The sequence below is a fragment of the Antennarius striatus genome, chromosome 3 (genome assembly GCF_040054535.1).
Source record: "Antennarius striatus isolate MH-2024 chromosome 3, ASM4005453v1, whole genome shotgun sequence".
NCBI classification, from domain to species: Eukaryota; Metazoa; Chordata; class Actinopteri; order Lophiiformes; family Antennariidae; genus Antennarius; species Antennarius striatus.
In genome coordinates this window covers 16,667,536-16,694,016 of record NC_090778.1, presented here as the reverse complement: position 1 = coordinate 16,694,016, position 26,481 = coordinate 16,667,536, and the positions used below count along the sequence as shown (strand labels likewise).

The 26,481-nt window shown below is 40.8% G+C and overlaps 1 protein-coding gene across 4 annotated transcripts; it reads right to left on the bottom strand.

The window, feature by feature from the left end:
* Positions 1-1,281: 1,281 nt before the first annotated feature.
* cep78 (centrosomal protein 78) lies at positions 1,282-21,728 on the bottom strand. Of its 4 annotated transcripts, none has more exons than XM_068311783.1 (17): positions 21,664-21,728; positions 20,155-20,292; positions 16,021-16,289; positions 15,764-15,939; positions 14,789-14,861; positions 14,583-14,686; positions 14,312-14,486; positions 14,109-14,222; positions 13,570-13,634; positions 13,381-13,483; positions 8,959-9,076; positions 8,838-8,880; positions 8,258-8,401; positions 8,058-8,135; positions 7,630-7,808; positions 6,155-6,323; positions 1,282-3,672 (listed from the first exon to the last, which is right to left on the bottom strand). In XM_068311783.1, the coding sequence occupies exons 3-17, from the start codon at positions 16,280-16,282 to the stop codon at positions 3,178-3,180; spliced, it is 2,298 nt and encodes a 765-aa protein (XP_068167884.1). In that variant the 5' UTR covers positions 16,283-16,289; positions 20,155-20,292; positions 21,664-21,728; the 3' UTR covers positions 1,282-3,177. The 4 variants fall into 4 exon arrangements, with proteins under 4 accessions (XP_068167884.1, XP_068167883.1, XP_068167885.1 ...); XM_068311782.1 differs by lacking the exon at positions 21,664-21,728 and adding an exon at positions 21,279-21,300; XM_068311784.1 differs by lacking the exons at positions 16,021-16,289; positions 21,664-21,728 and adding an exon at positions 21,279-21,300.
* Positions 21,729-26,481: the final 4,753 nt, after the last annotated feature.

The window sequence follows — 26,481 nt, the reverse complement described above, 5'->3', positions numbered from 1 at the left end:
ATACATTACTGAACAACAATCTATGGCTTTTTTATTGTTCTCTATTAATAATGAATAAGACTGCTCTAGCAGTGCCTTCGAAGTGTCTTCTTGTATTTATGTAGACTATCTTGCCATGCTGAGTGGTGTTCTAGTGGTAGAAGAACGCCATGTCCTCTAAAGTTTTTAGGTATGCGGCTTTTCTTTTGGTGTGTATGGGAATTAAACCAGGGAGCGTGCACCCCCTGTTTCATAGTCTTACTTTTTAGTGAAGCAATTAAATTGAAGGTTTCCTCCCACCTCCAAAAACATGCGCTTCAGGTTTATTGGCCGGCTTCAAAGTGACCGTAGGTATGAGTGTGTGCGTGCCTGTTCATGTGTGTCTGTGTGGCTCTGTGGTGCCCCGGCCTCACGCCCAAGCCAGCTGGGATAGGCTCCGTCTCCCCGCTGCAGCGGACAACGTGGAAGATGAATGAAGAAATGGTTTTTCGCAGTCTGTTGTACTGTATTGTCAACAAACTTGTTAAACATGTGTGTCACGCTCTTATTTTGGTACTTCCTGTTGTGGGCGGAAGTGGTCTGATGTGAATGCAGGCGACTTAATGCGTGTGTTCAATAGCAGACTCCCGCTCAGTAACAAGAGAAACGTATTCCGCTCAGCTTATTACTTCACTACGTAGTTTACATGTGTGCAGGTCGGATATCGTAACAGGTTATAGGTCCAGGGCTGAAAATAAACGAGCGTGAGTTTATGTTCGCACTGTTTACGTTTACACTGGATGTCATGCACCTATCCTGCTTTATGTGCGGTCAATTGGCCCTTGGGGACTGCTGGTAACAACGTTCTTTGATTTTGAATTCAGGGTGGCTCATTTTGGTAATATGACCATCCAGTTGTCTTCACTAAGCTACTGATGGGCTCATCGTCGGGCTGCTCTTCGTTTTGGAACTGGCAGATAGTCTCATCTTCTTCAAAGTCATGGTCAGACTCAGAATTTTCCAAAATGTGCTCCTCATATTCTGGAACATCTTCCTCTATGTCATCATCAGAAGCTTCTCTCTCTTCCAAAATCAATTCCAAATTCCTCTGACTGAGGAAAGTCTCGTTCATTATGATCTATTTTGATAAGGAACCACGATGGCTTTTTATGTTTTTTGTTAGGCCCCCAGTTTGTAGGTGAGATAGGTTTCCGTGAGAGAGTAAAATGTGTGGGAATGTGAGAAAATGGTGCAGGTGCATCAGTTTTTCAACAATATTTCTTTGTTATGTGAGTGACAGGATCACACACACTAATGGCAGGACAGGAGGACAGGATAAAATTACACAGGACCAACAATATTCACTTTTCTCACCCTGGGTCCAGTGGACCCACACACCCCAAAGGTATGGGAGGATGCGTCTTTGAACTTTTCCCTTCTCACTTTAAAAACACGATTGAGACACTTCACTAGATCATACAGAGACTGTTTGGTTCACTTTCACCTTTTTAAATAAATATCTCCAAAGAAGTTGTTTTTAGATTTGCAACACTTTTCATATCTGTGGAGCAGTTACGTTACATAAGAGATCATAAAACATGAAGGGAATTTTCACACAGTGCTCCAAACCTGACTTTGTTCTGACAGTGCCGAGATTGAAAGTTTAGCCTGGAAATGTGTTTGGGACGATAACAGTAAGTGCGGTAGAATTCCAATGGCGTCAGAAGTGAAAGGTTTGATAATTTACTTATCAATGCAGCCTCAGCACAGATAGTGAATTCCGAACACATAGGTGGCATTATCAACGTTCTGTTACATGACAGCCTAGTTTTGTTTTATTACATTAGAGCAATAAAGTCTGTGTTGTACGCTAAGACATCACGTTCACTTCTACAAAGGTGGATGGAAATGAGAAAAAAAAGCATGACAGCCTGGTGTGACAGCCGGTAATCAGTGACTCTAATTTCTTCAGTTTCCGTAAAGCAGGTTAGGTCTGACTTTACACTAAATGTAGCATTTAGCTGCAGGATGTTGTTAACTTTCACTGTCTGCAACATTTTAATAGGAATAACTAAATGATTTTGTTACACAAGAGGAGTCAGTAAGACAAATATAGTACAGTACTTTGAAATAAAAATGCCTTTAATCTACTGTAGCCTCAAAAGCTATCATAAACTAGTGACGTGAGACCAAACAACAGGTTAGAAGCAAAACCCTTCATTTTGGCTTTCAATTGCCCCTAGGGGACAAATAAAGTTATTTGAATTTTAAGTGTTTCAACCATCACATAAGTCACCTTTAGATGGAATAACTGTAAAATGTAAAAAAAAAATGTGGTTCATAGAGATATTCCCAATAGAAAGCTTGGGTTCAGCTACATCCATGGAACAGTTTTTACAACTGTGTTTAATCTGTGAAACTGTTTTATATCAAGCCCTCAGATATCAGACGGTTATCATACATTGTCCAGGACAATAACAGTTCAACACCTCCTGGTTACCCTCTGCTACATGTACAAATAAGAACAGACGAGACAAATCTTTGCACAACAAATAAGAAATAAACTCTCTGTACTGGTCTGACAACATTTCAATACATTAAGCTCAAACAGGTGCCTGAAGAAATCAGATCTCACAAAGAGCTGTACTGGGTTTTAACATCAACCACTCACTTTCACTAGGGAAACAGCTTTAGATTATTATAATAAACGTGACTTCCTGGTCCGGTCTGCTGGCTTTTCCATTTCAACAGTAATAGAAATACTTTAGTAGCACATTTGATAGAACAAGCACGACTAACCAAAATTTGTCTGTTCTTTCTTGCGCAGGCAGCTGAATATTTTAGTCAATACCAACTAAAATTTGCTAATTTAATCCATCTATGATAACATAGGGTTGTCAAGGATGGCTTTGAGGGAAAAATGGGTTCATAAAACAATGTAACAGCAGTTTGAGGCTCAGAAACAATTTGTAATTATGAAAAATGAAACACAGGTACAAAAATATTCAACTGAGTTTGTGTCACATTTATCTAAAGCAATAAATATTTCATATTTCAACTCTAACTTGCTTTGCTTTAAAATCCAATACTCCTAATGTCTTCACCCTAAAATTAAAATCCAACTGAAGATATCAGAATTCCGAGTTTTAAAAAGATTTGAAGAATTTTTTTAAGTGGAATGGTATGAGGGCACTGAGAGTCCTATTTCCAGTCAGTGGTTCAGGAGGATTCACTGTCAGACTGCCTTCCCAAACTGCCCAGAATCTCCCTGCCAGGCTTATCTGATCCTGACCGACTGGATGCCACCAGCTTCCCTTTTGACTTTTCCCCAGAGCTGACTGACCCAGACTCAGTCTTGACACTGACATCATTGAGGCTTGATCTTTCAGACCATCCACCATGACAGCTGTAGCGTCTGTGAGAGTCACTAGTCTTTGGGTGCTTTAATGCTGTCTGAAAAATTTGACCAAAGTAAACATCATCCAAGGGATTCTGGCTGTGCTCAGAACCTGAATCACCCTGAGTGACCGGCTTTGAAAACTGATACGGTTTCTCCGATTTATTTACATCAGGGTCTAATGTAGGTCTGGAGGTTCGATTGATGGTCACATCTAGCAGCATGTCTTGATGCGAGGACTCCCTGACAGAGGGTAGAGTTCCTGGAATATCAGCTGCTTTCCCGGAGAGAGCAGGTGGGACATCGCTTGGCTGAAGCTGGAAAAATGGGGGTTTAATGAGAGATAAAGAGCAACAATTGGATTAATCATTTCAAACTATTCATATGAACAGATAATACTTAATTATATAATACATTCACTATAGAATGAGCAACACAAAAATTATGGGATATGACCCTTTGCTAGTCCTATGAGAGGTACTTAATGTAATTTTCCAAACATATTCTTTCTTGCAGTGAGTCAGCCAACTGTGAATGGATTGCTCTAAATATATGTGAGAACCTTCAGATTAAAAATAAAATATGCAAGATATGCCTTGCACAGAGATAACTACAGATGGATAGCCTGAATAAATCCCTGTCATTGACACATCATTCAAAAGCATGACTTTATGGCTGTTTAATGTGGCTATTTTCAGAGAGGTAGCTTAATTGTATTAAATAGCCTCAAAGTTGCTGTAAAAAACTATAAACATTATAAAACTGTGTATAAACACACACACAGTGCATCTTGAAAGTATTCACAGCACTTCCACATTTTGTTATGTTACAGCCTCATTATATTTATAATTCTAAATTGGTGGTCCTTCCCTTAACGGATGGAGGCCACGGTGCTCACTGAGACCTTGAAAGCAGCACAAGTATATTTTTACTCTTCTCCAAACCTGTGGCTCAAAACAATCTTGTCTCCAAGGTTGACAGACATCATGTTTGGTTTGTGCTCTGACATGTACTGTTATCCTTGGGACCTTCTTAAGACAGGTGTGTGGCTTCCTAATCATGTCTAGTTAAATACATTCACTGAAGGTGGACTCCAGCCAAGTGGTGGGAACATCTCATGGACGATCAGTGGGAACGGAACGCATCCGAGAACAATTTTGAGCTTTGTGGCTATGAAAACCTGTGTAGATGTAATGTCTTTCTTCTTTATTGGTAATACATTTGTAAAAAAATTGAAAAGAATTGTTTTCACTTTGTCATCATGCGGTGCTTTGCGGCGAAGATTAATTTATTACATTCTGCTTCAAAGCAGTGACGTATTGTAACTTTCAGTGTTCTTTTGTTTGTCCGTCTGTCCACCAAATATCTTCGCAACTGTTGCAGATGGAAATATGAAACAAAAAGCACATTACTCGGGTGGCAAAGGGGATGATGACCTTGAAAAAACTAGGTCAATGCCAAATTTCGACTTTTGTACACTCAGGAACTAGATAAGAAAAGGGAGAAGGCCAGTGTGAGTAAGACCATAGATCAAAGCACTATCTTTGATCTGTGAAAGTAGGTCAGGGTAAAATTTTATATTCAGGGGTGTCGCGGGATGTTGCAGTCTCTGACTGCCTTGGTTCTAGTTCTATTTTGGAATGAGGTTGTAACATAACAAAATGTGGAAAAAGTGAAGCTCAGTGAAGCTCAGCAAATGCTTTCTACTTTACTTCATGAGTCATTTAGAGAGCATACAGCAAAAGTTTCTTCAATCACGTGCTTCAGTATGTTTCAAGTTCTTAAAATGTAACAATAGCACTGCATGTGCTTTACCAGTTGTTCTAATGAGCCAATTACCCAAACCAGTTGTTCTGCCCTGTAGCTTCATTTCTAAATATTAGGCTACATAAAATCATCTAACATGAAAACCCCATGTTAGATAGAAACTAATATTTGTGCAGGTTTTACACCTTCAACAGTAAAATATACCGAATAAAGCCTCCAATATCAATAATTCTTTCATTTTGATCTGAGCAGAGGCAATTAATGGAAAAATTACTCACTCCAAAAGGCAAAAATGATCACTGATTAGATGTCATCTACGATTAAATGTAGTTTGATTCTTGGAGATTTATTTCAGGTATTCTTTAACCAATGTAATCTCATAAAAGAATATCATTGGTCCACTGTGCAGAGCTAAATATATTTACTGCAAAGTGTGCCTTTCTCTGCATGACAAGAATCATCTCCAACTTTAATCCTTATTCCTGAACCTCTTTAAAAAAATTCCAAATTTTTAACCATGAAGTTGTGATATAAGCAAAAAAACTGGCCCGGCATGAAGATGCTGGTAGAAAATGTCATAATCAGTTATGTTCTTAGCTGAAAGAAAGGGCAAGAACCGGACAAAAATCAGGCAAATCTACTATGTGGACTGGAGTGTCACAGAGGCTACAGGCTTCAAATTAAGTTAAAGAAGAACAAAGTAGTGGAATGTTTTTCTTAAGTCATTCCTTGCAAAACAGCAGTGCTTCCTCGTCAGTATTACTGTTGACTTGCGGCTTTTCTGCAAAATTATATCATGTTCTTGTGTTTGGTTTCTCTGCTCGTGACTAATTAACACCGCATTGTAATCCAGTCCAACACCACTACACTTGGGGCAATGACAAGGCAAATTGACCTTTGTTTGAGGATGTAATTATGTATTCGAGGAGTGGCAAAGAAAAACATCTGTCTTCTACTCTTAGTGCAGACATGAAGCTGAAACACAGCTGGTGGAGTTACCTGACAAGGTTTTCCAAACATTGCTTTACATACCCTTGCAAAGGATGAAGAATCATTCTTTGTCCCACCATCCTGAAGGTCCCTTTTAGTTAGTGATACAGCGCTACCCAAACAAGGCCTGATTGTAGAGGAGAGCTGAGGTCTTCCCAGAGACTGGAAATCAGACTTCTCAATTCCAGCCATCACAGGTAGCTGGCCAAGGCTTAAAAAAAGGGGGAAAGGGATGAAGAACATTTAAATGACAACATTACAGTGTCCTACTTACACTTCACTCACAGATAGATAGATAGATAGATAGATAGATAGATAGATAGATAGATAGATAGATAGATAGATAGATAGATAGATAGATAGATAGATAGATAGAGATAGATAGATAGATAGATAGATAGAGTAGATAGATAGAGTAGATAGATAGATAGATAGATAGATAGATAGATAGATAGATAGATAGATAGATAGATAGATAGATAGATAGATAGATAGATACTTAATAATCCCGGAGGAAATCGTATTATGTATACGCCAAAACATGAATTATTTTAGAAGGTGCATTTAATTGGCATTATATGTAATTGTAAAAGTAGTATAAAAAAAAATAGTGATGGCTATCTATAGACGTCAGTTTCGGACGTGGTCAGTTCCTTTTTAAACCAGAGCCAAGACCTCTGCTGCCCTCTACAGGTATGGAAATATACTCTAAAAATATAAAAAATGATTTCCAAATATTTAGTTAGCTATTGTCATAATCTCTCAAGAGGTTCTATGACTATCTCTCACAACTCAAGCAGTGTCTTCACGGCTTCAAGTCCTTTTAAATTCAATACTGGTGTGTGACAAGGATCCTTTCTCAGTCTTCTTTTCACTCACTCACTCCATTGTGTGAACATTTTTCATCAGATAATCCAGATTAGTATGCCCCAGGTTCCATTCTTAATCTGTTAACTGAAAAGGCAGTCAGCTTTCAACACATTTCAGATCTCTCATATGCATCACAAGCTTTTATTTCTCAGTAACTAAATGTAAGAGATTTTCCTGCTAACCAAAGAGCCTATTGCACATTCTGAAGCATTTAGTGCACTAAAATTGAAACTGTTGAATTTTATAGATATTTAGGGTTTAGGACTTACTTCTAATAAAACTATCAAGTAAACTAAAGGACAAAATCAGATTCCTTTACTGGAAAAAAAATCTGTATGATATTCAAAAAAATCCACCACATTTTATGTATAAATAAGGGCAGAGAGGCGTGGACTGCAGAAGTTTCAAAATTCAAGGTCTGAAATAGTCTCCAGCAGACCTGGGACCCACAAGTGGATAAGTGGCTATAGATAAGACTATTGCGATCGAATCGAAGAAAAGGGAGGGGTTCATGGACAACATCTATGAGCTATAAAAACGCCAAAAGGCCTAGAAGTGAGTGTAAATATCTATGCAAAATAAAATATTTAAATCAGGACGAACTGCAATGAACTGAACTGAACTCCAATGATTTTTAAAATTCCCACCCAGCATCATGTAGGAGATCCAGGAAGGCATGGAATTTGGTAAATGAGTTCTCAATGCTGCTGAGGACTGCCTCATCTTCAAGAATACTAGGACAAGCTGCTGAAGCAGAGCCAGTGGCTGCAATCGCCTCTGACAGGGAGAGGTTGGTGTTACGCAAATGAGCATTCTCCATCTCCAACTGGATGAAAAATAGAAAAAGATTGTGAAAGAATAATTCTAATAACTCTAATAACTAGTATTAGTTTCTAATAACTTATAAAGAAACACATGTTTGACTGTTCGGCTTTCAGAAATTGCTATCACCATCTATCATAAAAGGAAGTTTCATTCCATAATAATCGCATCTTTCAGAAATATAACTAATAGAATTTTCAATAAAGTTCCTGTACAGGAAATAAAATAGAATACAACAGAAATAAAACATTACCTCCATGAGTCTTGACTGAGCTTTCAATCTGGCTCTGCGCTCCTCTGTCAGCTGAAGACGACACTCTTTTAGTTCCATCTATGTGTATAACACAAAAACAGACACAAAAATGATTAAATCCATATATTCTGCCTTTGTCATGTCTACAAAACCGCACTAATAAAAGCTCCAGTTCAAACAACAGCACCTGTATATCTTACCTGCAAATGTTCAATGTGCTGTTTGGTGATCCTGTCTTGTATATGAAGAGAAGATGGTCTCTGCTCCTCTTCTAATACAACCTTTTCCTCTTCTTCATCTCCCTCTGAATCTGACTCCAAAGTAATCTTTACAGTAGCTGCATCCTAGAACCAAACCATGTATTTCACTGAGTATACTCGGGACAAATTCACTGACTTTAAAGACCTTTTTAATACCTCCTAAAATAATAAAAACACCAAATCCCCAACAAAAGATATTGTCTAACTACTGCCAGTCACCACATTTTTCATCTTTCAACCACTTCTTATGAAACTTAATGCATAAACATGTTACTGTAACAATGCTGTGGTATATACCCAATCATTCATTTGGCTCATGTGACACCCCCCCATATCAATTTTCTGAGTTTTTTTTTTAGTGTATTGTTATCTCATTTTTACTGATGGAGATAAAAAAGGACTTACTTTAAACCCTTCATTGATACAATGATAGAGTTCTAATCTGTTTTCTACCATGGAAAGTCTCTGGTCAGGTCAATATGAAAATTTGGCAGTAATGTGTAAATGAAACTGATCTCACCTGAAAGCTTTGGTTATTCACCCTAACTCCAGGCGCCATGCCTCTGCAAAAGATTTTAATTGGAAACTGAGTGCTAGCATGGAAAGAAAAGAGGTGTCAATGTTTGGAGTGACCTCCTCACCTTTGGCGTCCAGCTCTAGCAGCAGCCCGCCAAGGGACATCACGGGGGTGGGAATATGGCTTCTGTGTCTTCGCAACGCCTGAGCATCTCCCTCCAGGAGATGTTCTTTCATGGGGGTCTGCACCAGAGAGAAAGAGCCATATAAAGACATTGAAATTCATGAAGGAAGTGGTTCATACTGCAGGAAATGTGCATTGAAAAGTGGGCATGGATGTGAAGGCCAGAGTTCATTTTACCTCAAGAAAGTAGTGCATCCCTAGGATGCGTTTCAAGAAAAATGTGTGCATCCCAACACGACGTTTATGCATTCCCAAAAGTAATAATATATGGTAGAAGCGTCAGCAAGGATTAGGTCTTGCCAATAGTACAATATCAAAACTAAACAAACTGTTCATTTAATGTTTTATTAATTACCTTATTAAATACAACTGTTTAAAAGAAAAACTAAAATTATGTATTAGTATTATTAAAATGTTAACGCCTCATAGTCCTTTAAAAAAGTTTTAGAAGATGTAATAGTTTTTTTTTTTCACTTTTGCTTTTCACTCAAAGGTTTTCTTTGCCTTTAATTCATACTGTATTCTCCTGTGGAACAGACACCAAGCTGACAGAGCCTTCGCCACACACATTTCAGTAATATCTGTCAGTTCTATCAGTCTCTTTTTCTTCATTAACTTTTGATTGATTTTTATGCAAGAAAGCCGTCATTATCATGTGCGGATGACCGTGGTCCTTCACATCCACAAACACTGGTCCTAAATATCTCAAAGAAATGAGACTTAAGAATGCTGGGTCAATTATTTATTAGCCAGCCTGGCACTTCTCAACTTTGGCAAATATAACAGTAAATGCCATAAAATAATATCACGATACAATAAAATATGTTCAAGTATGTGACAGAATGATGATGTTCCATAATGGCGGGGATGAGCTAATCCTCATCCTCGCCGCTTCACACTCGGATGCAAACCGGACCAGTGAGTGCTGCAGGTCACAGGCCACATCATCTGCAAAAAGCAGCGATGCAATCCTCAGGCCTCCAAACCGTAAAGCCTCCTCACCATGACTACGCCTCGATATCCTGTCCATGAAAATCACGAACAGAATTGGTGATAAAGCGCATCCCTGGCGAAGGCCAACAGCTACTCGGAACAAGTCCGACTTACTGCCGAGAACCTGAACGCAGCTCTCACTTTGGGCGTACAAGGATTGGATGGCCCTGAGGAGAGGCCCCCTCACCCCATACTCCCACAGTACTTCCCACAGTATATCCCTGGGGACCCAATCGTACGCCTTCTTTAAGTCTACAAAACACATGTAGACTGGATGGGCATACTCCCAACCCCCCTCTAGGATCCCTGTGAGAGTAAAAACCTGGTCCGTTGTTCCACGACCAGGACGGAACCCACATTGTTCCTCCTTAATCTGAGGTTCGACAATCGGCCGGACCCTCCTTTCCAGCACCTTGGAGTAGTTGGCACACACCCTCTGGTCCCCCTTTTTAAAAAGAGGAACCACCACCCCAGTCTGCCACTCTTTCGGCACTGTCCCAGACTTCCACGCAATGTTGAAGAGGCGTGTCATCCATGACAGCCCCTCAACACCCAGAGCCTTCAGCATTTCCAGGCAAATCTCATCAACATCCGGGGCTTTGCCACCAAGAAGTTGTTTAACTACCTCGGTGACTTCGCCCCAAGAGATTGACTTGGATCCCCCATCATCCTCCAGCTCTGCCTCTGCAACAGATGCGAAGGAAAGTGTATGTCCTATGTGTCCCATGAATTAACTCAAACTCATACTGTTCATCCTTATATGTTCTTGTTATTCCTTGTACTCGAACTCATCCCTATATGTTCTTGTTATTGCGCAGTAAGTACCCCAACTCATGAGAGTTCCTGTGAACATGTCAGCCTATGAAATACACCACCTGTTTCTCCACGAGTTTCCTGTAAACGTGTCAACCTGTGAGATGTACCACTTATTGTATTATCTTAGCTGATGCTCGTATTTGCCTTATCAGCCTAAATAAGGGGAGACTGCTGGCCTTGACCAAAGATGGATGTTGCCTGCAAGTGGGGACCGGCCCTCCTCACTTGCACGCGATATTCCACTATAAAGAAGAGAGATTTTTCTCTACCAGTTAGAGTCTACCACGGGTCTAGGTACGGACGCCTGGTCATTTGTTTTTCATCTGCTGCTCTGACTGAGGTGTTGGCTCTCCGCCTATTGTCAACGGTAAGAGTGATTTAGCTGATGACTTTTTTGCATTCTTGAAACTGATGTTAATGTGGGGATTGCGGGAGTGACAACCTGTATCTAGCGTTTTCATCACTGTTGATTATATTTGCTTGCTTTGTGGATCTTTTGTTATAATAAACATATTAACCATTTGTGAGTGTGCTGACTTACTTCGGACCTTAGGTCTTCAAATAAGGCTTAAAATTTCTACGCCCCCTAACAACGGTAGTTAAGGGGCGTCGCCGAAGTGCTGACTCTCACTGACTTGCAGCCTGCTGAGAAGAACACCGGTGACCGGCTACGATAACATAGAAAAATATTTTCAACAATTCTTTAAATAAAGTTTGACTGACTGATCTCAGTATTTTCCAACTACTTTGGCGCCGGAAATAACCCATTTTAAACTTAATTGGTCTAAAAAATGCCATTGTGCTGTCATCTGGAATCTAGTGACGGTCCATTCTATTAGTCTGCGGAAACACACGGAGAAACTGGCATAAAGGTGAATGAAAGACCCTCAAAGCTGAACTTCCAGCCTTTTCTGAAATTTCAAAAACAAAGTCACTGCTAGACAAAGGTGTCTGGTGTGCTGCAAATGTATCTGTGTAGGTTCTCAGTCATTTGCAAATGTAGTTGATAGCTCTGGGCGGGTGGCGGAGCCAGCAAGCCAGCGACGTGCTGTGAGATTCACAGCGGTGAGACACCGATGTTAAAGTCAGTTCTATGAGTAAAACAGCGTCGCATTTGCCAGTAAATTAGCAGCCCGACATCAAAAACTGGTTAAAAATTGCTTGGGCAGCAAATAGCTGCCCCTCACCTCCGACTGGACAACCGATCGATTGAAACAATATTTAATTAATAAACAAAGACGAACGTTGGAGCTTAAATATCTGCTTCGAACTTCAGATCAGGGAATAATCCCCTGTTTGAACTGAGTAATGAATGTAACCAGTTTTAATGTCATGTTTTTTAATACGCATGCTGACTTCTTTCTAAAAGACGGCAAAGTGATAAAACGATCAGGTTTCCTTGATGAGCCTCAGGCCCCGTCCACACGATAACGGATTTTTAAAAAAACGGAGCTTCTTAAAAACGCATCGAAAACGATTCCCGTCCACACGACAGCGTTTTTAAAAAAATCTCCATCCACACGTAAACGCAGCAGTGCATTTTCGAAGATGGCTATAAGCATGCCAAACCATGTTGTGGCAGTATTGACTCAAATTTTATCCAATAGGAATCCTCCGTGTTTTGTTGTCACAACACACGGGCCCATAAATATGATGTCACAGCGGTTTTCGTCGCAGGCAAGACGTCAGCGTTTTTTAAAAGTCGCGGATACGCCGTCCACACGAGAACGCAGACACAGCGTTTTTTCAAAAATCCACCTCGGCCAGCGTTTTTAAAAAGTTGCGTTTTCGTTCCGGATATCTGCGTTGTCGTGTGGATGGAAGGCGTAAACGCAACAAAAAAGTTGCGTTTTTAAAATATCCGTTATCGTGTGGACGGGGCCTCAGAATGGCTTCATTGAAATAACAATAGGGCCATTCATAGCTGACTAAAGGTACTCACAGTCATGAATGCTCCAGCTAGTGGACGGATAGCGCAACTACAGCCACTAGTTTTTTTCAATCTATTTTGATATTTTTTATTACTTGCGCATTATAATCCGGTGCGCCTTATTTATGAAATAAATTATAAAATAAACAATTAATTAAGGGTGTGCCTTATAATCCAAGTGCGCCTTATACTGCAGAAAATACTGTGCTTACAGTATAGTGGTGAAGCATTGTGAGTTGTGCTTGCCTGGGTGTTTGCAATTTGATTGCTTAGTAATGATTGAAGTACATTCAAAGTGATTTCAGAGTGATCTAGAATCCACAACTGCATGATTTAACACATCCTTTGCCCAAGATCCACTCCCAGCAGAAGCTGCAGTAGATTTACATTTCTACAAATGTGAAATTTGCTGTCTGGGAACATTTTTGTCCCTTACATTGTTGAAGCAAGATTATTTTATGAGCCTGATGAGGTTCTGAAACAGAATCCAAATTTAATAAAAAGATTAGATAGTTTACTAAAAGGAGATAGATGGAGCATGTTAACTCTGGCCGGGGTGATGATTTCAAATCAGTTAGGACTCAAAGTTTGAGTGGGAGACGAGAACAACATGTGTGCACATACCTATCTTGAATGTAGTGTTTCCTCTCTTTGCACTGGGTGACACCAGTCTCTTAAGACTAGGAGCTCTCTGTGGCTCTTTGGCTGAGGGCTTGATCCAGCAGTACTGTAGAGCATTACACACAACACACAAGGTATTTACACTTCCATCGGAACTTTAGACTTTCATTTGGGATGTTAAGTGACACTGACCTCTGATGATTGGTTATCAGTATTCATCAACACTTTCTCTATCACAGTTTTAATAAGGACCATGTCTGTAGTGGAATAAAAACAACAACAACAAGCAGTCCATCAGCTGTCTGACAGCAATTACACTGAAATAATAATAGTATAAGCGCTTATGAAAAGCGTAACAAACACTTGAAACAGCAACATTAAAACTTACTTAGGAGATCTGTGATCGTTTATATGATAATGTCATAGAATATATATGTGCTTGAGGCTTGAATGTAACAAAACGTGACACTGTCATTTGAATGTGCTCTTTCTAAATAAGACGTTAAAAATTAAAAATAAAAATAGTACAAATCAATGTCAGTAATTTACAATAAGATAACTTTAAATATAGTATTGGAAATATGAATGAAATTAACATGTAACGAGGACACAGCTACATAAAACATTATGCTAACTGAGGCTTCAATGTTCTATACAACCAAAATAATTGCCATGTAGAATACAAAACATATCAATAATTAAGTATTTGTTAAGGGAACTTATTTACGTACCAACTAATGGGTTATTTCGAATATCCAGTACATAAAGAGTAGAATTCGTTTTCAAGACCTCCAGCAAATGTCGAGCTCCCTCACTGGACAGACCACACCTCTGCAGGTCCACAGCTGTTCAACAAGCCAAAAGGCAGGGACAGATCCTGAGCCTCAGGAAACAAGCTCTTTTCTGTCTCATTGTATTTGTCAAAAATGCTGACCTTTAACCCACAGATCTTCCGTCAACTCATGTGCAAGAGCAGCAGCACCTCGGTCCCCAATCAAAGTGTTACAGCATAGTGTGAGGCGGCGGAGCCCTCCCATTCCCTCAAACTCTGGCCGTTGATACCTCAGAGACTCAGCCCACGCTGTACCATGCCTCTGCATTGCCTGATACTGACAAAAAAGCATTTTAAAGGCTTTGGGTTTGTAATCAATAATTAACTACATCAAACTAATGTAGAAAACACAATCCTAGAGATGACAGTGCACCTTGATGATCATGGCCATATACTCTGCTCCTCTCCAGGTGAGATTGCATCCTGTAAAATCCACTGTCCTGATGCTTGTAGAATACCTAACACTTTGACAAATAACTGAAACACAAAAATAGCAGTAATGGAGATAACATACATGAAACAGTATAACATTGTGGCTTTCATTGATCTAAAGGAAAATAATACTCTGAGTATACATACTCTCTAATCCCTCATCAGAGATTGGACAATTAGCCAGAGATAGGTGTTCCAAGCAGACAGCTCTTGCCAAACCCTTGAGGAAAAGATTACATCTAGTTAGTTTTAAATTAGTTTCCGTTTCAACATGAGTCAGTCTTAATGAGAGCAGAGAAAAAGACACCATCAAAATTGTGTGTCCTGCACATTCAAATAAAGCTTACTCATCCAAAAAAGTATTCACTTAGAATAGAGAGGAAACACCCCATCTTGCAATGTTCAAATAGTGGATAGATATTTCACTTGTCCAGTCAATGAATCGGCTCAAATGTTATGTCACGGCCGTAGCTCGTGTCTATTGTTTATATTGTGTATCCCTCTGCGACCCTACCTCTGAGCTGCCAGCACTGCACTACTCCTGGATGCTCCGCCCTCGCTCGTCAGTACCTGGTTGGTGCAATGTCTCTGGGATTGCTGGCCACGCCCCTCCGCATCTCCTGATTGGTGCGCCGTCTTCTTGACAGGCCCAAGCTCTGCCTCGATGCCTGGCTTGGACAGTTTAAAAGCTCTGCAAGTCATTCAGTCAGGGGCGACTGTCTGACTGTGGCAGCACGCCTTTGAGCCCGTTGAACTGTGACCTTGTGAATTAAATTGGTGTCTACCCCTGGTTAAGAACTGGTAGTATTTTGTTTTCCACTTGTATATTTTAGTTAGCGAGGTTTTGGTAATTTTGCATTTATAGCGAGTACTCATTTTTGTTTATCTTTGAACAGCTCCCATTGGCAGTGCAGTGCTGCCAGCTCAGGCATGGTCGCAGAGGGATACACAATATAGACACAATAGACACGAGATGCGGCCATAACAGTTTAATTTGTTCATTCTTGGCTCAACTCTTTCATTTAATTTCATTCAAGTGTGCTAAATAAACAAACAAAATAATGCAGAGAAAACAATAGAGGCGAAAGAAGATACAGTAAATAATAACAAGATTTTTATTACCTTTGTCAGTGTAATGAGGTCCCTCTCTCTCAGTGGAAGTCCAGTAAGCTGCAAGCTCTTGAGTGTAGGAGAGACAGTCAGACACTCTTTGAGGGCTTTGCATAACTTAAATGTCATATCCTTTGAGCAAATGGCTGGGACATTTGTCTTTAATCTGGGTTTAAAGTATCTCCCATCTGAAATTAAAAATTATATGTTTTATGTTCGTAATAAAAATGTAGGTCATTTTCACGCATCAGCTTTCTTTTCCATCTTACCTGCATCTCCAGATCGAGGATTATCTTGGTATGTGCTACTTATTGCAATGTGGTGCAGATGTTTGTTAACAGAAATGGCATTGAGGATGGGAAACCAGTCTATGTGTTTGACTCTGTCTCCATTGAAGTCCAGCATCCCTTTGTTAAGGTTAATCTTAACGGCAGGGAGAGGGACTGATTCCTGCTTTGCACAGGCAAAATCATAGTATGCCAAAAAATCCAGGGCACCCTGCTGCTGTACATGAGTCCGGTCTTCAGCCATCTTTGTCCTTGGAAAAAAGGTAATTTTATAGTTATGACTGAATTTTTAGTCAGAGCAACCCACTTAGAAAAATAAACAACCTTTTGAACACCTTTGTGACCGGTCAGATTCTGTGATGTTTATTAATCTCTCTCTCTCTCTCTCTCTCACACACACACACACACACACACACTCACACACACACACACACACAGTATATACTGTATATACACATACATACAGATATATATATGTGCATACATACACATATATACATACGTACACACAAATATATAGAGCGCCCTCGTTGCTCGCAGTTAATGCATTCCAGGAAGCACACGCGAACAACGAATTCCGCGATATATCGACAAACTATCTTATTATTTACAGTAATTTAAATGTTTATGAACCCTCCCCATACTGATATTAAACCACCTTCTATCTGTACACACTTATCGACTGTTTAAAGCACTTTTGAGTGTCACAGAAATGTGCTGCGTTCCGAGACTCACCAAACGTAGCGCACTTCCGAATGCCGCCAGCCAGTAGAATGCACATACGGTATCACGTGACCGCCTACCAAAACTCCGCAGTGAGCTGATGTCGCGATTGTTGATGCACGAATGCGCACTATACATATACTGTATATACATATACATATATACAGTATTTTCCGCACTATAAGGCGCACCTGAAAGCCTATAATTTTCTCATAATCCGGTAGTGCATCTTATAATCCGATGCACCTTGTATATGGATTAATGTTAATATTAGTATTTGTTAAAAACAAGATCGCTGAAAAAAAGCCGGCAGTCTGGACGGCAGTCATGCCGCACCAGGAGGCACCCTCAGAAGGCACTCAGGCCTACGCCCCCTAACAACGGTAGTCAAGGGGCATCACCGAAATACCGGCTCTGACTGAGCTGCTCTCAGACGGTAGAGCAGACTGTAGGAGCACCGGTGATTACGTAGCAAAACATAAGGAACTTTCAACAATTCTACTTATAAAGTTTGACTGACTGACTGATCTCAGTATTTCCTAACTATTTGGCGATGGAAATAACCCACTTTAAACTTAATTGGTCTTAAAAATGCCATTGTGCTGGAATCTAGTGAAATTGTTTAGGACACACAGCAGCAAATAGCTGCACCTAACCTCCGACTGGACTACTGATCGATTGAAACAATATTTAATTAATAAACGTAGACGAACGTCGGAGCTTAAATATCTGCTTCCAACTTCAGATCAGGAAATAATCCTCTGTGTTTGCACTGATTGCACTCCTAATGAATTTAACCAGTTTTTAATGTCAGGTTTTTTAATATGCGTGTTGACTTCTTTCTAAGATGGCAAAGTGATCAAGTGATCAGGTTTCCTTGATGAGGCTCAGAATGGCTTATTCATATAACAATAGGGACCATTCAAAGGTAGTCAGGAAGTCATGAATGCAATCATCTATCTAGACACTACTATCTATCTAGATCTACTATCTATCTATCTATCTATCTATCTATCTATCTATCTATCTATCTATCTATCTATCTATCATCAGCGCGGCTCAATCTAGTGGACGGATTGCGCAACTACAGCCGCTGCAGTTTATCAAAAAAATTGTATTTATTTTTTATTGTGTGCGCCTTATAATCCGGTGCGCCTTATATATGACATAAATTATGAAACAAACACATTATTAAGGGTGCGCCTTATAGTCCAGTGCGGCTTATAGTGCGGAAAATACTGTAATTACAAATCCTGTAATTGGTACAATTGATTTTTTAATCGCCTGACAGCACAAAAAAAACAGGTTTCTTTTTTTTTGGTGTACGACAAGGCAAGGATGATCGATTGAAAAAAAAAGATAATAGAGTGTTTTATAGTAGATTTTGCATTAAAATTCTAGTGGTGAATGCTGAGAGGGGGTAGGAGTGGTGACAGAACCATCAGAAGGTAAATGAAAGATGTTATCAATATTTTTTTGTAGTCTTACACTTTTGATCTCTATGACCGGCAGGAAGAACCAGCATGTAAATGTGTATTCACCTCGCTTGCTATTTTTCATGCCTTTTTAAATTGAAATGAAAAATCATACTATCGAATTAAAAAACAAACAAAATATGGCATACCAATGGTGTTGTCTAAGTCAAAGTTAAATGTATTCTAGTCCAAGTAAAACTTACAAGTAAACATTGAGTAACATTTTGTACGACTGTATCTTCACATAGTGAATGCAATTTTTCGATTGTTGAATCTCACATTTATACCTGCATAAAGTAGGATAGATATAAAGATAGTTACGCTTGAACTATTGACTTTAGTGTATTTTTGTAGGTAAACTGAACAGAAGATTTTGCCCTCAGAATGCATGAAAACAACCTCATTTTCTAAAAAATTTCCCGTGGGGGGCCCCCGGATCCCCCCCCCCACACCCCTACAACGAGTGTGGTTTTACACACCCCAACAATTGAAAACTTTCATTCACTATGTGAAGATACAGTCATTCAAAATATTACTCAATGTTTACTTTTAAGTTTTACTTGGACTACAAGACATTTAACTTTGACTTAAATTTGATTCTTGGAATTATTCAATCTTTACTTTAAGTTTTACTTGCTATTATAGCAAGCCGCTGTCTTGGACACAGAAGGTGCCTTTTTGTGGCTTGGTCAATTCTTTTACACTGAGTCACAGTGGCTTAGTCATATTACCTCCTAGTGCAAGCCCAGAATGGGGTAAGGCCTCTGCTATGTTGGGAGAAGAAATAACTACACATGGACTTCCTAGTTAACATACAGTAATTTTAGAGTGTCATAATTGTTCCAACAATTTTCATCTATTTTGAGCAGAGTCCAAACAGCAGGAACGACACAGAAAATGGCAACGAATTCTAAGTGAAACTCTGACTGAGGCCCCGTCCACACGATGACGGATTTTTTTAAAAATACAACTTTTTAAAAACGCATCGAAAACGATTTGTGTCCACACAACAGCGTTTTTAAAAAAATCTCCATCCACACGTAAACGCACCAGTGCGTTTTCGAAGACAACTATAAGCATGCCAAACCATGTGGTGGCAGTATTGAGTCAAATTTAACCAATAGGAATCCTCCGTGTTTTGTTGTCACAACAAACGGGCCCATAAATACGACGTCACAGCGGTTTTCGTCGCAGGCAAGACGTCAGCATTTTTAAAAAGTCCGGGGATACACCGTCCACACGGCAACGCAGACCCAGTGTTTTTTTAAAAATCCACCACGGCCAGCGTTTCGAAAAGTTGCGTTTTCGTTCCGAATATCTGCGTTGTAGTGTGGACGGAAGGCATAAACGCAACAGAAAAGTTGCGTTTTTAAAAAATCCGTTATCGTGTGGACGGGGCCTGAAAGACAGGAAAGATTTGCATCACAAAAAGAGAAGTACTACTTAGCCAGAGCCAATGAATGCCAAGCACAAAAGGAAAATCGCCAAGAAAAAGAAAGGTGGGGTATGCAAAAAGTATGCTATACATTCAGTTGCTTAAAGTCTATCAATCAAAGGTGTCTATTTATTCTTTTCATGTTTGGTATGAACTCTGATATTATTGTTTTATCGTGGAATTTCCAGGGGTTCCCACTAGTATCATTTTATATATTTATATATATATATATATATATATATATATGATATACATATACATACTTACAAACACACACTCAGTTGTGAGAAATGATATCCAATTCCCATTGCATATTAGGTTTATTGGCAAAATGTTTGAAATAACCCAATCACCCAACAACTTAAAAAGATCAATGCAATGGATTTCAAGGTGTTGTGGTTTTACATTCAACAAAAAATGCTTGCAATCTCAAAATCATTCAACCCCCCCAGAGTAACATTTATCAAAAGCGCACATACTTACAAAAGAGATGTTGTCAACCTTCACATACATATGTAGCCGGTCTGGCCAAATTTGTCCATTAAAGCACTCTGCGTTGTGTAATGTGAATCCTGGACGTGGAGGTTCAGCCGAAGAAGTGGCGTATTTATTCTGTACAAACTGCACAAAATGGAGTGACACAATCACACACATCGTGAACACTGAGTGGGACAACAAAAGAAAACTTGTGAAAAAGAATATTACAGCGGAGTCCCTGAAATCTTTCCTGCGTAATACACATATTCTAAACATCAACAAAACACTCCATTTGTGATGAAAATTGAACTTGAAAAACTAAAAACTAAATCGTGCCAACCTTACTTCGTAATTACATCCCGCTTCAAAGGGATGATATATTGTAATTGTCAATGTTTGTCCATTCGTTCGTCCACCAAATATCAGTGTGAGTAAGACCGTCTTACTCACAAAGCAGAACAAAGAGAAAAGCTAGTGCTTTGATCTGTGGTCTTACTCACACTGCCCTTCTCCATATGCACCAGTCTATGCATTAGTCAGGTACTACTTTCAGGGTACCCCGACCTATCCTGAAAGTAGGACAGGGTAAGTCGTATAGATAGATAGATAGATACTTTATTAATCCCGGAGGAAATTGTATATATCCACTGCTCAGGCATTACATGTTACATACATACATGTTACATACATTACATGTATATTACAGTCTCTGACTGCCTTGTTAATAACTTCTTTTTTTACAGTTACATTGTATTCATTTATTTTCCTAACCATTTCAGCCGCTGGAGCCTATCCAGGATGACTGGGGCGGGGAACACTCCGGCCAGGAGCCACACAGAGACTCAGACAAACACGCACGCACGCACACGCACACACACACACACAAACACACACCTACGATCAATTTGAAGCTGCCCAATTAACCTGAAGTACATGTTTCTTTGGAAGTTGGAGGAAATTGGAGAAACCGAAACCCACGCAGACACAGGGACAACATGCAAACACCGCACAGAGTGGGACTCGAACCCGAAACCGCCTTGCTGTGCCGCGTCAGCGCCACTCACTTCGCCACATGCCGCCCTCGTAGATCTTTTGGAATCATATTTACTAGGAGCACTTAGTAAACTCACCTTCCTCAGTCATCACCCAAACGGAACTGAGGGAAGCTCGGCTAAGGAAGTGACGTCATTGGTCAAAAGTAACGGGAGCCCAAAATAAAAGTTGAATACGTATTCACAAACAAAATTTTCCTTACGTGAAAATAAATACAAAGCATTATTTGAAACAACAGGATGAAAAAATTTTTTTTTAAAAACCCCAAACAATTAGATATGTCAGATAGCCCAGAATTAAAGGATATTGTTCAGATCTGTAGTCTATTCAGAGGTGACTTCCTAACAACGGTAGGTGAAAGTGACTCTAGCAGGCTCCATGGTTACTAAGCGATACACGCTTTCGCTGCATGGAAGTGCTTTGTGAAATATTGTTGAATCGTAGTAGAAATATTTTGTTTACCTTGAACACATGAGTAGACTTAGGTGCCGAGTATAAAGTCCAATGAAGTCGGTTACGATGCCGCCGTACCGGTCAAAAGTGGCGCTGTTGTGTCCTGGAGCCACGCCCACTTCTCTTCTTCTCCCGACTGGAGACGAACGTAAAGGGATATGGTCGGATACTGCCACCTACCGACAGGAAAAGAAACTACGTAAATTCTCTATAATTTGTTTATTCTAAGTCATACTGTACAAAGCACAGCACAGCATTGAATTGAATGCAGTATGTTTATATGGTGTTTAATTAGGCCCTAGCCATAAGCCAGTGTAAACTGATTAAATTAAATCCACTTTATTCGTCCACTCGTGGGGAAATTATCTTTACACTCTGTTATTGTGCAACTTTTAGACAAGAGGTTTGAAAGGCCATTGGTGGACAGGAGAAGCTTCCATAAGATTGGACCATTACATCCAAGGTGATCAGAGAAAGGGGCAGGAGAGTGCTCGGAGCCTCTTTTGCACCGTATTTATAAGGTTGACGATTTGCTGTGTTAGGTTTTCTAACTGTAATAACTATATTCTTGTGCATTTCTGTGTATCCTTGTGTACTGTGTATTCTCGTGTATGACTGTATGTGCCTGTTTGTGGGCAAGCAAAGGCAAATAATTTCCCTTTGGGATTATTAAAGTATTTATTCATTCATTCATTCTGGTGGGAGTGGGGAGAAGGAGACTGGGTGGTGGAACCCTAAAGTACAGGAAACTATACAAGAGGCTAGCGAAGAAGAGGTGAGAAACTGAGAGGACCAAGGAAAGGAGATGAGGATACATTGAGATCAACGTAGACCCAAAGTAGAGGTGGTCAAGGCATAGGATGATGTGTATGTCAGGTTGGATACTTCAGAAGGAGAGAAAATGGATGGGAGATGGAAGGAATATTTTGAGTTGATGAATGAGGAAAATGAGAGAGAAGGTAGAGTAGAAGATGCAAATGTTGTGGACTAGAAAATAGCAGTGATTAGTAAGGGTGAAGTTAGAATGGCACTAAAGAAAATGAAGAACAGGAAAGCAGTTGATCCGAATGACATTCCCGTGGAGGTATAGAAGCATTTAGTGATGGCTGTGAAGTTTTGACCATTTTTAACAGAATTCTAGAAGGTGAGAAGACACCCGAAGAATGGAGGAAGATTGTCTTTTTAAAAACAAGTGTGATGTGCAGAGTTGTGGGAACTATAGATGGATAAAGTTGACGAGTCACACAATGAAGTCATGGAAACGAGTAGTAGCGACTAGACTGAGGTCAGAAGTGAGTATTGGCGAGGAACAAGATGGTTTCCTGCCTAGAGTACCATAGATTTATTATTTGCCATGAGGATGTTTATGGAGAAGTACAGAGAAGGCGAGTAGGAGTTCATTGTTTCTTTGTAGATCCATAGAAACCCTATGACAGGACACCCAGAGAGGAACTGTGGTACTGCATGAGGATGTCTGGAGTGGCAGAGAAGTAGGTTAGAACAGTACAGGACGTGTACGAGGACAGCAGAACAGCAGTGAGGTGTGCTGCAGGTGTGACAGTGGAGTTCAAGGTAGAGGTGGGACTGATCAGGGATCAGTCCCACCTCTACCTGTCTGATTCCCTTCCTGTTTGCAGTGGTGATCGGTAGGCTTGAAGTTATACTGGAATCCCCATGGACCATGATGTTCGCAGATGACATTGTGATCTGCAGTGAAAGCAGGGAGCAGGTGGAAGAACAATTAGAAAGGTGGCAGAATGTGTTAGTGAGGAGAAGAATGAAGATTAGCTGAAGTAAAACAGAATATTTGCGCGTAAGTGAGAGGAGTGGAAAAGGAAGAGTGAGGCTACAGGGAGAAGAAATAGTGAAGGTGGAGGACTTTAAATACTTGGTGTCAACAGTCCAGAGCAAAGGTGAGTGTGGTAAGGAGGTGAAGAAATGGATCCATGCAGGCTGGAACGGGTGGAAGAATGTATCAGTTGTCTGATGAGACAGAGGAGTCTATGCTCGAGTGAAAAGCAAAGTTTATAAAACTGTGGTGAGGCCAGTTAGGATAGATGGATTAGAGACAGTGGGACTGAAAAGAAGACAGGAAGTTGAGCTGGAGGTGCCAGAAATGAAGATGTTGAGGTTATCATTAGGAGCAACCAGGGTGGATAGGATCAGAAATGAGTTCATTAGAGCAGAGGTCCCCAACCACCAGGTCGCAACCCATTATCAGGCCACGGACCATTAGGACACACAGATCGTTTGGATTTTTTATTTTTTTTATTGACTATCAGTCTAAAGATGTATTGTACGAAAAAGTGACTTCTGTGTGTAATGACGCACAGACAACTGCATGCATCTGTGACACTTAACAGGTCTCAGGCACGTGACAGGTTACTGGCTGTTACCCCCAAAATTAAGCACACAAGCAGAAATGAGTAAAAAAAATATCCATCCACCCATCAATCTTCAACCGCTTATCCAGGGCTGGGTCACAGGGGCAACAGTCCAAAGAGGGATGCCCTTACTTCCCTCTCCCCAGACACCTCCTCCAGCTCATCCGGTGGGATTCCGAGGCATTCCCAGGCCAGCGGAGAGACTTAGTCCCTCCAGCATGTACTGGGTCTTCCCCGAGGTCTCCTTCTGATAGGACATGCCCGGAACACCTCCCCAGGGAGGCATCCAGGACGCATCCAGGACAAATGCCCAAGCCACCTCAGCTGGCTCCAGTCGAGGCGGAGAAGCAGCGGCTCTACTCTGAGCCCCTCCCTGGTGACTGAGCTCCTCACCCATCTCTAAGGGTGTGCCTAGCCACTCTTCGAAGGAAACTCATTTCAGCCGCTTGTATCCAGGATCTCGTCCATTTGGTCATGACCCAAAACCCATGACCATTGGTGAGAGCAGAAACGTAGATTGACCAGTAAATCGAGAGCTTTGTCTTGAGACTCAGCTCCTTCTTCACCACAACAGACCTATACAGTGACTCCATCACTGCGGAAGCTGCACCGATCTGTCTGTCAATCTTACATTACATCCTTCCCTCACTCCTGAACAAGACCTCAATATATATAAACTCCTTCACTTGGGACGAAGACTCTCCACTGTTCTGAAAAGGGCACACCACCCGTTTCCGGTTGAGAACCATGGCCTCGGATTTAGAGTTACTGATCCTCATCCCACACATGTCACACTCAGCTGCAAACCAGTCTCAGTGCATGCTGAAGGTCCAGGTTTGATGAGGCCAACAGGACAACATCATCCGCAAAAAATAGAGATGAAATCTTTTAGTCCCCAAACCGGACTCCCTATTGGATCCTGGTTGCACCTAGAAATTCTGTTCATAAAGATTATCAACATAGCCGGTGATAGAGGGAAGCCCTGCTGAAGTCCAACATGCACCTGGAACAGGTCTGACTTACTGCCGGCAATGCGAACCAAGCTCTGGCTTCGGTCATACAGGGACCGGACAGCCCTCAGCAAAGGGCCCCAAAACCCATACTCTTGAAGCACTTCCCACAAGACGCCACGAGGGACACAGTTGAATGCCTTCTCCAGATCCACAAAACACATGTGGACTGGTTGGGCAAAGTCCCATGAACCCTCGAGCACTCGATGAAGAGTGTGGAGCTGGTCCAGTGTTCCGCGACCAGTTCCTCCTGAATCCGCGGTACGACTATCGGTCGGGAATGTCTATTCCAGTACCCTGGAACAGACATTCCCTGGCAGGCTGAGAAGTGTGATCCCCCTATAGTTGGAACGCACCTTCCGGTCCCCTTTTTTGAAAAGAGGGACCACCGCCTCAGTCTGCCAATCCAAAGGTACTGTCCCCAACTGCCCTGCAATGTTACAGAGAAGTGTCAACCATGACAGTCCCTGCACATCGAGAGACTTGACGTACTCAGGGTGAATCTCATCCACCCCCAGTGCTTTGCCACCAAGGAGTTTGGCAACCACCTCAGTGACTTCAGCTTGGGTAATGAATGAGTCCACCTCTGAGACCTCAGCCTCTGCTTTCTTCTGTGTAAAACATGGTAGCGGGATTGAGGAGATCGAACTATTCTTTCCACCACCCAACAACATCCTCAGTCAAGGTCAGCAGCTCTCCGCCTCTACTGTAAAGTGTTGGCTGTGCACCAATTGGTGCCTCAGGAGGGGAAATTCTTTGGAAAGATTCTTTAGAAAGGGGAAAAGGCCCAATGAGGAGACAGAAGAGCCTACGACTTCCAGGAACAGAAAATATGCATTTAAAAGACAACGTCAGTAGTCCTACTTACAATACGGTTTTATCTCTACAGCGGAATCTCCTGCGCTTAGCCTGCTCTGTGGAATATATGGTGACAAGCTAATAAATGAGTCAATGAAGCCTTTAAAGCTGCCTGGAGACCAAAACATTCTGCGTTAAAAGACAAAGCTTTGAAGTTTTTTGAAAGAAAAAAAAAACGTGAACACAAATGGCAGAAGCAATTACTGATGGCCACCACATCAACAAATGTGAGCGCACTGAGAGCACCATACTTAGTGGCTAATCGTATTGCTAAGGCGAATAAACCTTTAGCAGAATTGATGCTGCCTGCTGCCAAGGACCTTTGACATGAACTTCTAATTGAACATTAATTTTCATTCTTACTACTAGTTGATGGATTTGTTCACCCTTTCAAAAAGGAATAATCAGTATTTCTCCTACGTTGTATGCACTGACTGTAAGTATCTGTATTTCAAAATAAACCTCATCAACACATTCACTTGAATCGAGTTTTGTTGTTACATTCATTCATTCATTCATTTTCTGCCGCTTTATCCGACGTAGCGGGTCACGGGGGGCTGGAGCCTATCTCAGCT

What these genes read in the sequence shown, in the direction of transcription:
- cep78 (XM_068311783.1), bottom strand. Translation starts at nt 16,282, where the DNA reads ATGGCTGAAGACCGGACTCATGTACAGCAGCAGGGTGCCCTGGATTTT. An exon ending in CTGATAACCAATCATCAGAG is followed by an intron (nt 13,484 to 13,569) that starts GTCAGTGTCACT and finishes AATGCTCTACAG; the next exon opens with TACTGCTGGATCAAGCCCTC. An exon ending in TGAATAACCAAAGCTTTCAG is followed by an intron (nt 8,402 to 8,837) that starts GTGAGATCAGTT and finishes GTTTGGTTCTAG; the next exon opens with GATGCAGCTACTGTAAAGAT.